Source organism: Tetrahymena thermophila, assembly GCF_000189635.1.
Source record: "Tetrahymena thermophila SB210 genomic scaffold scf_8254449, whole genome shotgun sequence".
Classification (NCBI taxonomy): domain Eukaryota; phylum Ciliophora; class Oligohymenophorea; order Hymenostomatida; family Tetrahymenidae; genus Tetrahymena; species Tetrahymena thermophila.
Window position 1 is genome coordinate 155,915 of NW_002476228.1, and position 16,394 is coordinate 172,308.

At 22.2% G+C, this 16,394-nt stretch overlaps 6 protein-coding genes across 6 annotated transcripts; 3 read left to right on the forward strand and 3 right to left on the reverse strand. All coding sequences in view use genetic code 6, as the record gives it.

The window, feature by feature from the left end:
* Positions 1–138: 138 nt before the first annotated feature.
* TTHERM_00773520 (XPG I-region protein) lies at positions 139–2,165 on the reverse strand (the record flags this gene model as incomplete). Its single annotated transcript, XM_001031605.2, has 4 exons — positions 139–1,228; positions 1,281–1,456; positions 1,514–1,788; positions 1,838–2,165. The coding sequence occupies 4 exons, from the start codon at positions 2,163–2,165 to the stop codon at positions 139–141; spliced, it is 1,869 nt and encodes a 622-aa protein (XP_001031605.2).
* Positions 2,166–4,273: 2,108 nt separating this feature from the next.
* On the reverse strand, positions 4,274–4,909 carry TTHERM_000773529 (hypothetical protein; the record flags this gene model as incomplete). Its single annotated transcript, XM_012799596.1, has 1 exon — positions 4,274–4,909. One exon carries the CDS (start codon positions 4,907–4,909, stop codon positions 4,274–4,276), a length of 636 nt encoding a protein of 211 aa, XP_012655050.1.
* Positions 4,910–5,499: 590 nt separating this feature from the next.
* On the forward strand, positions 5,500–8,165 carry TTHERM_00773530 (hypothetical protein; the record flags this gene model as incomplete). Its single annotated transcript, XM_001031606.2, has 5 exons — positions 5,500–6,033; positions 6,101–6,670; positions 6,763–6,927; positions 7,107–7,979; positions 8,094–8,165. The coding sequence occupies exons 1-5, from the start codon at positions 5,662–5,664 to the stop codon at positions 8,163–8,165; spliced, it is 2,052 nt and encodes a 683-aa protein (XP_001031606.2). The 5' UTR covers positions 5,500–5,661.
* A 297-nt stretch (positions 8,166–8,462) lies between these two features.
* On the forward strand, positions 8,463–9,795 carry TTHERM_000773538 (Rtdr1-prov protein, putative; the record flags this gene model as incomplete). Its single annotated transcript, XM_012799597.1, has 4 exons — positions 8,463–8,765; positions 8,926–9,270; positions 9,328–9,513; positions 9,565–9,795. The coding sequence occupies 4 exons, from the start codon at positions 8,463–8,465 to the stop codon at positions 9,793–9,795; spliced, it is 1,065 nt and encodes a 354-aa protein (XP_012655051.1).
* A 1,063-nt stretch (positions 9,796–10,858) lies between these two features.
* TTHERM_000773539 (hypothetical protein) lies at positions 10,859–12,022 on the forward strand (the record flags this gene model as incomplete). The annotated part of the gene is made up of 1 exon (XM_012799598.1): positions 10,859–12,022. One exon carries the CDS (start codon positions 10,859–10,861, stop codon positions 12,020–12,022), a length of 1,164 nt encoding a protein of 387 aa, XP_012655052.1.
* A 711-nt stretch (positions 12,023–12,733) lies between these two features.
* Positions 12,734–15,534, reverse strand: TTHERM_00773540 (hypothetical protein; the record flags this gene model as incomplete). Its single annotated transcript, XM_001031607.1, has 2 exons — positions 12,734–14,622; positions 14,805–15,534. 2 exons carry the CDS (start codon positions 15,532–15,534, stop codon positions 12,734–12,736), a joined length of 2,619 nt encoding a protein of 872 aa, XP_001031607.1.
* Positions 15,535–16,394: the final 860 nt, after the last annotated feature.

The window sequence follows — 16,394 nt, forward strand, 5'->3', positions numbered from 1 at the left end:
ACTAATTAATCTAAAGTATATCTAAATTTTATTACTTTAAATTATCAATTTAACAAATATCAAATACTAACTCAATCATTACATTTTATATAATAAATTTAACAACTTCCATTTTATTTTGTTAATATTAAAATTAATTCACTTTTTCTTAGAAAAGAAGTCTTTCATTGTCACTTTTTTTTATGAATTACTTTTTTGATTTGAATATTTTTCATTAGAATTTTACATATTTGCTTCATCTTTATACATAAATTTGTTGTCTGAGATAACTTTTTTTGATGGTGTTTTGGAAGGACTTAATTTTCTTTATAAATTTAAATCATCAAGAGAGTCAGGTTAATAAGAGTTTAATTTATTGGATTTTTTAGCAAAGGGATTGTGTAATATTGTTTTTTTATTTTAATTTTCTTAATTATTTATATCTTAGTTTTCTTATTATTCATTTAAGTTAGAACTAGCTCTCCTAACAATTTAAGTTTAAACTCTCACTTGAGAATCTTCATTCTTTAAAAATTACTAGTAATCTTGTAAAAAAGAATTACATAGGTTTTCTAAATAAGAAGTATAATCAGAATTGTTCTTTTTTTAAATTTAAAAATCATCACTATATAAATAACTTTATCCAAATTTAGCAAAGTTTTCATCTTCTCCATTAGGGTTTTCATCTTAATTATTTGCGTTATCAAAATTAAAATCTCCCAATTCTTCATTATATGTATCTATTAATTCATATAACTCTTCCTCTTACTTCTTTTTTAACTCCTATAGCTATTAAACTTCTTGAGGTTTTAGTAACTTCTTTATTTGATCAGAATTTACCTAGTATTAATTATAATGCAATTTTTCATTTTCATTTGTTTGTTATAAATTGCTGAAATCATTATTAGTCGAATTATTTTAAGCTTAAATTATGAATTTCTTCTTTTCTGATTTAGAAGTAAAGTATGTTTTCATATCTATTTCAACTAGCTCTCTTTTTTCTAAACTATAAATGTGTCGCAATCCTTAACTAACTTCATCAAAATGAGGGATTTGCTCGCCAATAAGCCTTTCATCTTCTTAAGAAAAATCTTCAGGAACAGGATTTAATGTTATCAGTTACTTAGTATTCATGTCAAATACCCTCTAATACCTAAATATCAAAGCTACTTTTTCGACAAACATATCATAATTCTCAGGAATAAGAGGCCTAATCTTAGGTTCTAATCTTAGCTTTTACATAACATTTCTTATAAAAAAATTATTTTACACTAGTGCATCTTTTAAAATATAAAATATACTTGAAAGTTCCACATCTATAAAACAAGTCAATAGCCTTTTTAATACCAATTCCTTAAATACTTGGAAAGTAATCAGATCCTGCCATTATGCATATGTAGATTCTGTTTAATTCATTCTAACTCAAGAAGCACCTTAGAGCTTCACTTTGCAAATTACTTCTTTCCTACAAAGAATTCTTAAAATTCAAATAATTAAAGAACTTGCTTAAATATAAATCAAAATTATATTTTACACAGTATTTTAGTAGATCTAAGTACTAACAAGAAGAATCAAGTGATAGTTTAAACACTATTTTAGGACAAGAATAACATATTAAATCAGAGTCTTCTGTAATTGCAAAATCTGCTTATTAAGATTTGACTAAATAAGCTACTTAAGAATCTGCCTCATAAGGAGAAATTAAATATTCAATATTGTTAGCCCTTAACATATCTATTGTGTCATAAATCATTTCTTTATTCACTCTTAAACATCTTTGATAGTATTTAATAGCCTCATTTTTATTTCCTACAAAAAGAAGTTATCATTATTTTAAAATTGATATAATTATTTTTACCTTATTCCATCAATTCATTTGCTTTTTATAAATTTTTTTCTTTTGTTTCTTCTCTTTTTTTGATAGTGAAATCTTTTGCTTTTAAATTCCTCCCGTCAAATACTACTATAGGTTCAATTCCGTTAAGCTTAACTACTCTTACTATGCGCAATAAAAATAACATATATTCTCTTGTTTATTCTCCCTTGTTTAATTAATATGAATAGCCATAGCATCCCTTATATAAAAAAGACATTGCATCGATTGCAGCTTTTTATCCTTTGAATTAATGTAGAGAGGTGAACTCTAAAGCAGGTTTAATTAAGTTTTAAAGTCCTTAAATTCCCATATTTTATATATTTTTTAGATAAAAAGCTAAATTTTTGTAATTCCTACTGATATTCTATTTTTTATTTTAATGACTATATTTAATGTTTTAATTAAATAAGTATCTTTTTAATTATTTGGTTTGCTATATTTAATTATGCGCTAATAATTAAATTATTATTTTTCAAATAATTTACCGCAATAATTTTGAAAGATAATTCTACTAAAATAAATCTTATTTGATCATATTATTGTTTCTAAATTAAAATAAATAATAAGAGCTATTTTAAAATATTTAAATTTCGAATTAAAATTAAAATAATTTTTTTTTTTCTCATTCTTTATATTTTGTACTTAAAAATAAAAATGAAAAAAATTTGCTCTGAAAAAAAAAATTAAATTCAAAATATGTTGAAATATTTTAGATTATTGAGTGCAAAAAATCTTCATTTTTTTTTCTTTTTTAAAGCAATTAAATTTATATTCAATTTCAAAATATTAACAAAAAATATTTGTAAAAATAGAATAATATGTTTTTTTGAATTTTCTTAAATAATTATCTAAAAACAAATTTACTATTTATTAATTTTAAAAAATGGAATAAAATATCTCAAATTCCTTTTTATTTCTAAAATTATCATTAATTTATTATTAATATTTATAAGTAAATCTTTCCAAGGATATATTTATTATTTTCTCTGTAATTTTAGTATTTAAATTTTTAATTTTTTAATAATTGGATAAAAAGAATTATTGAAACTAGAATATCTACATAAAATACTAATTTTAAATTTAAAAAAAATTAGAAAAATTTTAAAAATAAAAGTAAAGATCAAAAATTAAAACAAATTTAACTTTATAAAATTTATATTTTTCTTAATTTAAAAAAAATATTTGACTAAAATATACTAATTAAATAATATATATTTAGAAATCAAATATCTACAAAATAATTTATGTTCCTCTACAAGCTTTTTTTGGAAGTATTTGAAAGGAAAAAATAAAATAGATAATTTAATTAAAGTTAATTGAAATTGATGTTTTAAAATTAATTAAACATTAAATTTTTTCTATAATCTATAATTTAATGTTTATAAAATAAATTAGTACAGAGCTACTTACTCCATCCACATTAATTATTATGTATTTCTTAAAACCTAATAAAGCTCATAATTAAAATTTTTCTATAAATAGATTTTGGCAAAATATTAAAAACATAAATAATATTTATTATCAACAAAAACAATCACGTGTTAAGCTATTTGCATAACTTTGTTTTGAATTCAATTTTATTTTAAAAAAATTTTTTGTTGAAATATTTACTTTACTCTTAGAGAAATCTTGTTTAAGTCTTTTACTCTTATTGACCAATCATTAATATGAAATAGATAATTAGATATTTAATGAAATAAACAATTTTGGTGATAATTAATTCATATTAATGTTTAAATAGAACTTAATTAGTGAATACAATTTTTCACATTCAAAATTAAAAAAACTAAAATATATGATATTTTTATTGCAGTTTACATTACTAGCTCTTGTCTCAAGCTTTGGGAAATAGGTTTAAACATTTATTTACACACAGAATAGTAATTTAGAGGTATCTTTGCTGGAATATGTAATAAAAACAGCTATAGCTATTCCATATTAGATATCTTTAAACGCTAATAGCAATAGAATATTTAGCTTGATATTTATCTTTACAACGCAATTCATAGTAATATACGTCGACTAAATAATAGTGAATTGTAATTGGTTTATTAGATATTTCATGTTTGAAGGATTTACTGTAATGGTTATGCCAGTTTATATGCACTTTTCGCTTCACCTAGGAGGACTCTACTACAAAAAATACTTAAAAATTTACATTTGCTGCTATTCCCTCGCTTTTTATTTATTCTACTACACTTCAATAGAATATAGAGGACCTATTGAATGCATTATGTTTATAATAATCTCTATTTATTCATATTTTCATTCTATTTATTTAGATCATTTAGAGAAGAGAAAAGATTACATATATTACAATGATTTAGAGTATAAAAATGAAAATTTATTGAAAGGAAAGAGGCAATAAAAGAATCTTTATTTCGTTTAATTACCTTAGATTGAATTGCTGTAAATTGTTCATTCTAGAAACAGAATAAACCACGATTTTGAATTGAAGGATATCATTTATATAGGTAACTATAAAGGTAATGCTTCAGTAATCTAAATATATGAAAAGAATAACAAGAAAATCTTCATAATTAAATCTATACTTTTTTATAGAAATTCACTGAGCAATTACAATACAGAGCAATTATTCACATAATTTAGGTCAGAGATCAAAAGCTTTAAATTTGATAGCAAAATGAGAATTTTAATTATTTATAGAGCCTTAGATGATTTTTAAGGATTAGTGCAGATTTATAGCTTATGTAATCTCTAGCGTCCAATTAGAGTTATAGAAATAACCTAAAACTAGCAAGAAGAAATATACATTGATGTAGATAATAAATTATTTTATTACATAGATTCTAATAATAATCTTTTTGAAATATCTTATCTTTCTCTACAATCAACCTCTTACAAAATATGCTAGGGATTCTCAAGACATAAAATTAAAGTTTTCACATCAGACAGCTATAAAATACTTGTTTGCTATAAAGAAAATTCAATGAAACTATACTTATCTTCTCTTGCTAACAAAACAAACAATGAGCTGAACGAAACTTATCTCTTTAAATAAAATATTTATATTCCTATAAAATAAATTTTCATGTATAATAACTTCTTAGTTGTTGTTACGGACACTTTAATCCATTTAATAAATCCAATAACTTTCAAGATCCATAAAACTATCAAAGAATTTCACAATTTTATCAAAATAAAATGTGTTGAGAACTAATTACTTATAACCCAAACTGTTGAAAAGGAAGATCAATTCATAATTAATGATTTAATAGAACCTAATATAGTATATAGCTGTTAGCAAGTGGTTAATCTTGCTTTTCTCTAAAACTCTAATTAAGAAAATGCTAATTCATAAATTATATTATTTCTCTAAAATGATAGAATCGAGATAATAAAAAATATTTGGGATGGTAGCTTAAAAGATTTAAACTTTTAATGTGACTAGCTCAAAATATGAAAAAAAATTGTTTTTTTACGTTTGTATTATTTTATTTTTGATTATTTATCAATAACTACCTAACTTAATTTTGTTATTAATTAGTAACTTATTTTAAAAATAAATTTATTATATCTTTTTAGATAATATTTTAATAATGCTTTATTTTTAAACAAGATTAACAAGAAATCAATTGAGTGAGATAATTGATTATTTGATTTGATTTTGATTTATATCATAATGTTTCTGTTAACATTTAAAAATTTGTAAATCCGTATTTTATGAAGTAAAAAATTTCAATTAAAAACAAAGAAAATTTCAAGCAAATTAAAATTAATTGCCTTCTTTATAAAGTATTTCAGAAGATTAAGATAAAAGTCATTAGAATTTAGCTGTGTCATAAATGAATAGAAACAACAGAAGCAATTCTCCTTTTGGATAGCATAGGAGTATTTAAGGAGGTGGTAGTAAAGATATTACACCATCCCCTATAAAGCCTAAAGATATACAAGAAAATTAGTAATTAGATGATGAATTTGTCAATGTTATGTTGGAAGTAGAATAAAAATACACAATCTTAAGTAAACATGAAAGAATTAGAATAGAATAGTGGACAAAAAAGTTATGCACTGTAACTACGAATAAGATTTGGAAGAAGAATCGTAATTTATATGCGAAAGAACTGCTTAGCATGGTTATAGCCTCTAAGTTGAGAGAACCTTTTACTCGTATGCCTCCAGATGGTCCTCTACCAAAATTTAACAAATATGATATTGTAATTTATTCTCTTGAAATTTAAAAATGTGATTAGCAAAATAATATTTAATAAAATTAATTTAAAGGAAAAGCCAAAGAAATCAGATCCTTTTCTTATTAGAGAAGATATGAATTTAGGAATCTTAGACTAAAGATAAAGATCAATAAATTCTCACCATGTAAATTATAATCATTAGAACCTCCCTCTCAACAACTCCTAGCATAGATCTCATTCAAATTTACATTCAAATTATCAACAGTAGCAAGTAAATACTCCCTAGTAAAACCCTCAAAATTAATAGTAATAGTTTTAATATTATGGAACTGCAAGCTTTAATTAAAACGAACACAATAATATACAATAGAGCTTGGCATAATAAAACTAAAATGAATAAAATATGTATATCCAAAACTAAAATAATGAAGCTTATGCTGGAAATAATTAATTGAATAAAGAAAGTGTAAAGAGAGCTTCTCGCAGTAACTCTCTTAGTAAGAAGGTCTACGATGATAATTTAATTATTTAATAGTAAGCAGAATAAATAAAGCAACTACAAGTATAACTGCAAATTACAGAGTCTAAATATACTAATCATGTATAAAGCTACTAAGAAGATATTAAAAATTTAGAGTAGCAATACAAAAATTAAATTAATGTAAAAATGTTAAAATTATTTGTGTTTTTTAAATAAATAAAATAGTATTTAAAAATATTTAGTTTGTCTAATTTTTCATATTAATAAAATAGGAAATTTAGTAAATATTTAACTAGCAAAACTAAACTCTGAATTAAAAAATAGATGAGAATAATTAGCTTCAATAATAAGTCAAAAAACTCAGAAATATTCTATCCAACATAGGAATCTAAATCATACACATAAAAGACACTCTACCATAGCAATAATCACAACAAGTATTAAATGTTTTTTATAATAAAAAATAAAAGCGATAAACAAAATTATATCATAAAAGTTGATTTAATTGAAATTTTTAGTAAAAAAAAATCTATTTTAAAATAAAATTTAAAAAAAGGCTTTATTTTTTTTCTTTTAAAGTCATTTATATTTTTAATATTGTTTTAAATTGATACAGTTAGATGAAATAGTAAAATAACTAAGTGGCTTGAACTCAGACAATAGCAATTTAAATGGAAAAGAATAGAGTGATTTAAATGTACCTTTTAGTTATTTGAATGATACTAATGAAAATTATGCCTCTCCTTAGTCTAATATTTATAATGATGGAACTTCTCATCACCTAGCACAGCCAATTAACAATTCAATAGTAAGCAAATAACAAATGTCACCTAATGTTAGAAGTAAACATTAAAGCTCTAACATGGAGAATTCTTTGATGCAAAATTCAATATCAAATAACATTCTAGGTCCTACTAAATAGCAAACACCAACTAATAATTAACAGAATAGTGCTATTTAATATGAAGGTAATTTGACAAATAGGAGCAAGACAAGCAACTAAAATCATTAAAATTAAGTTTAAAATTAGCTAGGCAGTAATTTAAGTAATGATAAGGGCTCATCCTATAACATATTATCTTCAAGAACTAGTAGCAGACCAAATGCACTACCCAGCAATAAAAACTCATTTAATCCAGCAAATAGATATTTTCCAAGTATGAACAATTAGAGGAGCAATTTAAACAATTAATAAGACATCCAAAATGATACACCTGCATAAATATATCCTAATCAATAATAAGTTTAATAAGATTAAATTTAATAAAATCAAAATATTTAAGCTCAGCCTATATCATAATTCTAAAACCATGGAATTACCATAAATACAACTTCATAGCAAGGACAGCCTCCTTAAATATCGACCAGATATGAGAAATCTCCAAATTAACAACACAATAAATATGCAGATCCCATGCCGATTACATTAAAGAATGAGCAAGAAACTCAGGAATTCTTAAATTACCTTGACAACTTTTAAAAAAGAACTGTAAAATTTATCTATTAATTTTTTGAAATTAATTAATTAAAATATTTTTGTTTTATTTTGAATTATATTTTTACTTTATTTATTTATTTTTTTGATTTTGAATAAAATTAAAAGGAAAAGCTAAAAAATGAGACATCATAATATTTAAAGGTGAATGAAAAATATATATAACCATAAAAAAAATGAATTGTTTTATTGTATTTTTTATATTTTTCATTAAAAATTGGTTTGTTTATTTTGAAAAAAATAATTTAATTTTGTTTTTTAAATTTTGCATTTTATTGAATTAATTACTATTATTAGTTTACCTGCCAATTAATTTTGAAACGATAGAGTTTCAATCAATTATTTATTATTTGTTTTTTTTAAAGATTTATTGATCATTGTTAAATAATTAAATATTAATTTAGTTCAGTTATCATATTTAATCATCAAATTGACAAATACTATATTTTAGATTTCTAATTATAAGTAAAATAACAAATGGAATTTCAACTTAGCAACGATAGGATTATTGCATATCATAGGAGTAGATAAGACTATGTAGATGCACCTGAAAATACTCTTAGATTTGCCTACGGAGATCGTAGATATGAAAAGATGACTAAAGATTTAGTTACAGAATCAGATATTTTAAAGCTTAAGACTTTAGAAGAAATAAATGAAGATTTTAGAAGAGCTGATTTCATAAATCTTGCTCTAATGAGTAGCGATATTTTGGCAGTATTAATATAACATTTAAGAGATAAATCTGATCCTATAAGAGAACTTGCATCAAGATCAATCGTAATCAATCATATTTTTTAATAAATTATTAATAAATATTATCAAAAACCAATTTAGCGAAGCAAGCATTATGGTTTAATCAATAACAATAAATTTTTAATGAAAATTAAATAAAAAATAAAATCTATCTATCTGTTAACAATAAAAATAATATTTAAAGGTCTAAGTTTGTTCATTAAAATATGGAAGAGATAAAGTAATATAAAACGCATACATTCATCATATAGCTGAATTGATTGATGATTATCAATCTGAAATAAGAACTAATTCTTATGATGCTATGAATAATCTTGCAGAGTTTAGAGATGGAGCTGAACATATCCTTTTAGCTGAAAAGCTTCCCTTCTTTGTTGATAAATTAATTGAAGAAAAGGTAGAAAGTATATTAATAAAGGTCCTACAGCTAATAAAAAAAATCTTAGAAGGTGAAGATGCTACTAACTAAATTCTAAAAACTTAAGCTATAACTAGATTAACTGGCTTATTAGAGCATTAAAATCCTAAGGTAAAAATAAAATAGAAATACATATTTTAATATGACTAATTTTTATATATTAAAAAGATTAGAGAGTTATCTGCTAAGAATCTAGCTTCTATCAGCTTTTTAGACTTAGGTAAAATAAAAGAGATTGATTTAAAATGTGTACTACCTTTATGCAAAAGACTCGATGATGAAGTTAGCTTTGTAAGAGAAGCTGCTTCTATATGTTTAGCTTCATTAGCCCAAAGAAACGAAGCAAAGCATTAAGTAAATTATTTTAGAATTTAAATTAAAAATCTATATATTAATAAAAAATAGATTCTTGACTATTCATACTTTGCAAGAATTATGGAATTGCTTGACGATCCATCAAAGTAAACTCAACTCAATATAATTTAACTTATAGCTTCTGTTGCAGAGCATCCTATAGGGCGTAAGAAGGCAAAAATTTGTTTAGAAAAGCTATAAACTTTAATGAATGATCCATTAAATGAATTCTTGGCTCCATATATCAAAGGTACTATTGATGTAATAACATGGGTCCCTTGAAATATTATAAATAGTATATTTATTATTTATAGAGAGTGTAATTCTTAATTATTTCATAGCTTGAGTTGTTTGTATTATACTCTAAAGTTAAAACATATAATTATTTTTAATTAAGGTTTAAGTATTTTTTTTTAATTTAAAAATAATTATTATTTTTAGTTTATAATTTATATATAATTTATTTTATCTCTTTAAATTATTTAATTTAGTAATTTATTCTCAAAAAAAATAATAGCTAGAATTATAATGTAAGGAATTTTACCTTTAAGTATTAGCTTTCTATTTTGGTTTTACTTGTAAATTATAATTTTTGGTTTTAAGAAAAATTTAATCCAATGAAATAATATGACTTAAAAACATAAATAAATCAATTAATTTTAGTTTTATTTTCATGTAATTTGAAATTAAAAAAAATTAATCATTTAAAAATAAAAATATTTAAGTTAATTTAAAATAAAAAAATAAAATTTGTAAAATTATTCATTTTGCTCTTATTGTTTGATATTTATTATCTTTTTAGAATTTTTAGAAAACAGAATTAAAAGGAAATTGAATGTTTTTGTAAATTTTAAATCATTTCAATCCTTGAATAAAGAATCAGGCTAAATATATTTTTTAAATTAATTTTTATTTAAATTAAATTTGACAATCAATATGTTAATTTAATTATCTATAATAATTGTATTTAACTTTAATTAATTTGACTTTCCTAATTGCATATTATCATTTATTTTAAATTTTATTATATTTTTAACATATTTATTTATTATTTAATCAAATAATTTATTAATTAATTCTACCATTCAACAGAAATAAAAAGTGTAAAATAAATAATATTTATCTAAGGCTTTTAGTAAACTTTATTTATTCTTCAGATAATTTGGAGATTGCTTTAAAAAGAAAAAAAATTAAGATTTGATAAAATCAATTGTAAAAAATACAAGCTCAAATATAAACTTTCAAAAGGAAGTTTTTAAGTAACTAAGTAAATTAAATAAATAATAACCCTAAAGAAATTATATTGGTATTATCTAAAATTGTACAGTACTTAAAAGAAATAGCTATGAATCTGAATAAAAATTAATTCTCTAACATTGATGGCTCAAGCAAAGTGGCTTTTATTTTTATTGGATCTGCTTAAAACTTTTAAAATTATTATGATAGATAAAATCTGATTGATTAAGGAGTTTCTTTTTAGCATGCTTTTAAAGGAACAGATGAGCAATAGCTCATTCGCCAAGATAAAGAAGCTTTATACAACCATGCAAAAAGCTTAAAACTCAATTGCGATGCCGTTTCGTTTGAAAGCCTATTGTCTAAAAACAAATTTATTAAAAAAAGCCAAGTAATATCGTTTTTAATAGAGAATATTAGCAAGTATAAAAATTTCAGTGAAATTAATATACACTTCGATGGTCCTAGTATTAAATATAAGGGAGATTGGGTATTCTATGACAATTAAATTCTGAAATAAGAAGAATTGTTATTAATTGCTATAAATTAGCAATTTAGAAATAATTTAATAATCGTATCAAATTGTAACTATAGCAATGAGCTTTTAGAGAGATATAATAAAGGTGTCTATGATAAATATATTTCTTACTTTAACTCATTACTTTTCATTTCTACATGCTTTAAAGAACAAAATTATCATTCATTTTATTAGTTTTATAATTTTTAATGCAGAAACTGCTGCTTCATCAAATAATTAAATAACTCTTACACAAATGAATGTAAATTACATAATTAATAAGAATAAATAGAGCTTTGTAATTCAATTTCCCCATCTAACACTTTACTTGATAAGTAGGTGATTATTAATTAATCTTGTCCATCACATAGATTTAGCAATTACGAACTTTCTACTTAAGCTAATACTGCTAGAAATTAGTACTATTAATCAAATATCATGCTTAAAGAAGATATAGAAAAAAAATATGATTTAAAAATTGATAACTCTAGTAATTAAACAAATATTTACAAAAAGTCCTCAATTTTACTTCATCCATCTAATTAACACTAAAACTAAAACGCCCATAACTCTTTTGAGGCAAAATCACAGGATGTATCATATGAGCTTCTTAGTACTGACTAAACATTTAATATGAATAATAACAACCAAAGTTTAAAAGGTGTTAGCTATGAACAGATAAAATATTTTTTTAGTTCAGTATAACCTATAAACAGAATTTTAGATAACTAGTAAACCTAATAAGATAAAAGATGATAGTAAAAGAAAAAAAAGACTTTTAACTTAATTTTTAATCATTCAATAAAATAAAATTATACCTGGGAATAAATAAAAAGAAGCTTACATATTTACAATTAGAAAAATTTTCATCAAAGAAAAAATAATAATTTTTAATCGAATCTTTTTTGATTTGAAAGTGCAACGCATATAATGAATAAAAAGTGTTTATAAAATATAATGTAAAAAGCCAATAGATAGATATAAATAAATGTAAATATTAGAAAAAATAAATAAAATATTATTCATAAATATATTAAATATTTTATAAATATTATGTTATTATACTAATTAAATTTTGTCTTATTTTTTAAAGTTTGTTTGGGAGTAATTATTTAAGAATTTATATTAGTAAGCACAATCAATCTATTGATTATATATACAATTTTCATCTAATGCAAAAAAATCGAATTTACTCAAGAAATTCATCAATTAATTAATTAATAATTAAATGTTCGATTCTACTATCAATTTTTACCATCTAATTTGAATAAATAAAATCAAAAACTTTCTTGTATGTTAAGATCAATAAATAGGAGGGTTACAAATTTTAAAAAGACTGAACGTGTATCAAATTGATAGATTAATAAAATTGATTAAAAACAAATATTACAAATTTAAGTGAGAATATTCTAATACAAATTTGTAAATAAAATAAGGTTATTTATTTAATGATATTAGGTTTAACTTTCATAGGTAATAATTGTTATACTCTGGTTCATAAATATAAAATGAATTGTCTGCTGAGTTACTTATTCTTTTTTGATGCTTTATTTCTCTGATTCTATCATTAAGTATCTTATGTACATGAAATTTGGATGGTATATCATATCTTTGCTCTATCTTTGATCTTAAATCTACCCAATTAGATATAAAGGAAGGAGAGAATTTAAAAGGATATTTTTCCTACTATTCTTTTGCACTTCTTTGCTTGGATCTTATTCTTCTTTACAGTTTTTATGGAAGATTGACTTTCTTTTGAATTCTAAGCTATTTATGAATATTATCCAAATTTTGTTATATTTTTTTTTCTATTTCGAATTTATCTATTTCCTTTTTTGTAAAATTCATTGAAATTTCCCTATAACTTGAACCTTTAAGAACAAGTGAATCTCTATTAGGTACTAAGAGTGTTGTAAAAGAATTTTGGCTTTTATTCTTATAAATCTAAGTTAATTTTGGAGGTGATAAACTTTAATCTAAATCAGGAGATGAATGGTTAATATTATGCTTATGCCTATTTTCATCCTAAATAGTTAAATAATGTTATGAATCTCTATCAATATGTTCTAGAGTATATTTCTTCTACCTTTAAGGGATTTATTATGTATTCAAAGAATTGCTGGGTTACTCATTATTTTCTTTTTCCTCCATCAAAAACTAATTCATTTTAATATCTTCGTCGTTATTACTTGAAAAGAATTCAGAATCTTTTTTGATATTCATAATCTCTAAAGAATTTTTATCAATTTTATTAGACAAGTAATCTATTTTTTCAGTATGTTAGGCATAGGATAAATCTATTAAATCAGACATTCTTACTTCTTATTTATTGCTTTCTACTTCTAGTGTTTTTTAATCGCTCTATTCATTTTCAGTAGTTATTTTAATTTGATAATCTATTTTCTATTGCAAGCCTTTTGAGCTATTTCTCCTTTAATTAGAATTTAAATTCTCCTAATTTTAATTTTCTGGAGAAAACTATCTTTTTTTACCAAAATCTAATTGATTGCTTTATCTAACTTAAAGCTAATGTTCTTCTGTCTCATGGATCACGTTCAATTAAAAGCTTTCTCGATCTTTTTGGATGTTATTTTAATCTTGAGCACTTGCTAATTGCTACTATGAATTATTTTTATTGCTCTTTATTCCCTCAGTTAATTTGATTACATTCAAAGATTTGACCTAATTAACTTTAAATAATTTATTCTATTCTTTAGGTTCAGTATCAAAATTGTCTCCAATAATTAAATCAGAAGCATTTCTTGTTTTAAAATTAAAAGAATCTTTCTCTCTAGAAATATAATCTGTAGGTCTCTTCATCTTATTTAAAATTGGAACTTTTAAGTTATTTTAATCTAAAGTTGTAAAGGATTGCATTGATACTACATTTTTTGTCTTTCCTGCTCTCTCTATTGCCTAATCTACCACATTATTGATATCTTAGGCATTAAAACCTTTTTTCATACCTGGGACAATTAAATTTTATGTTTTCTCTCTCTTTTCACTTGTTTTTGTGGTTTTTCTAATTTTTTCTAATAGTTCAACCAATTAGATGTCAGCCTATTTCATGGTCATAAATTTGCTTGTTCCTTAAAATTCTTTTTAGCTCTTCACATTTTTGGTAGAATTAGGTATTTATAACTCATCTGTCCCTACCTTCTAATCTACTTTTTATTTCTAAGAATTATTTTTTGTATCGACCTCATTTGAATCTTTTGAAGGCTTTATTGAAAGAAATTTAATTTGTGAATCTCTGTTCTTTAGTTCTTCAACTCTCTAGGTTAAGCCTATTCTCCCAGTTTTTTTTTTTTAATTTGCCTTCTGACTTGTAGAAGTCGGAGTCTCATTTTCTTATTCTAATTTGATAAGGATAAATTTTAAATAATTTCTACTTTAGATTAAATTATTCAATTTTTTTATGATTAAAACTCCATTTTAAAGAGAGAGTATTATACCCTTTAAGAATGTTTAAATGATAGTTAATTTAAATAATAAAAATAAATAATTTCAATGAGTGAGAATATGTGTTTATAATTACTATGAGATTCTGAGGGAGAAAATCCTTTTAAATTATTTGAATTAATGAATGTTTTTGGAGATCCTTCGATCATAGATAACTTTAACCTACTATTATTGCTTTGACTATTAGCACTTTATATTCTACTTAGTTTACTATCATTTTTATTTGAGTCTTTGATAGTGCTATTATTAGTTTAAACAGTTCTGTTATTTGCTAAAGCTTCTAACTCCCATATTTTTTGCAGTTTGGCTTTAAATAAAGCACGCTGTTCTTCGTGCTATTTATCTGCTTTTATTCTTTTAAGAATTTCATAAAAAAACATAAATTCATTTAAACTTCTAATTTCTAATGAGTCATAATAAAACTAATTATCATTCACTCCATTCATATTGACAGGAATTTTTTATTGAAATTTCTGCTTGATCATAAAGCTCTCTGATAATTATTTTTCCTTTTTATCTATTTCATGCAAGAGATTATTAGCTTTATTTATTTATTTTTTATCTATCCCTAAAGGATTAGCTCTATCTTTTTGAATATCTTCGATAGTTTTAGGTTTTGCTTATTTCATTTTTTTTAAATGGGCATCATATAATTAGTGGCCCTCTGATTACTCAACATAAACGTTTTCAACTTCTATAAGATTTTTCTTACATATATTCTAAAATAGCCTTTACTTTCTGAAAGAGCCTAAATCTTTAGCTTCTCTTTGCTATTTTACAATTGAATTTTTTATAGCTTTTTACATTTACAACTTAATAAAATGTAAGCAATTTCTTGTAATTAGATTAAATAATTAATTAATTAATTAATTAATTAAAAACTCTTTAAACCTTCAATAAATAACTTATGAAACAAATTCTTTAAAATAAAATAATTCATAATTAATTATTTGATACCATAAAAAGTCAAATCTTATTTTCCCAAAACTAAGATAGATTTTGAACTTATTTCTTACTGAATTTTTATAATTTGAAATTATTAATATATAATAAATACTTTTTGTATTAATTAAAATTAAAATATTTTAAATATTAATAATTTTTTTAATTTAAATTTGGGAAAAAAATGAATGTTTGCTACTTAGAAAATATAAAATCTTTAAATTATTAAATATTGCCAAAATATTTTTAAAATGAAGCTAATTTTGCAATTTTTCAGTATTTTAAGTTAATGAACTTTTAAGTAAGTTTATATTTTTTATAGAATTTTGCTCTTAGATATTACTAAATTTACTTTTTGTTTAAAAAAATATTATTAATTAATGAAGTAAATTTATATTTATCTATTATTCTGCATTAAAATAAATTTACTAAGTTTTAATTAATTTTTTCCTAAATATATGAAAATCAGCTAAAACAGATATTAAGTAAATTGTATATAACTACTGATTTAATTTATAGTAAAATTATAATTTCTTGTATTGTTATTTAAAAATAATTATAATGGGTAAATAAATTAAAAACTATATTCAATTATCTATTCTTTAAATATCGTTTAAAAATAAATACTTAGATAATTAACAATTAAGTCCTCACTGTATTTAAATAGGTAAAATATTTTTTATATTATTTTTTTTATGAATTCCTCACTCAAGAATGTATGAAT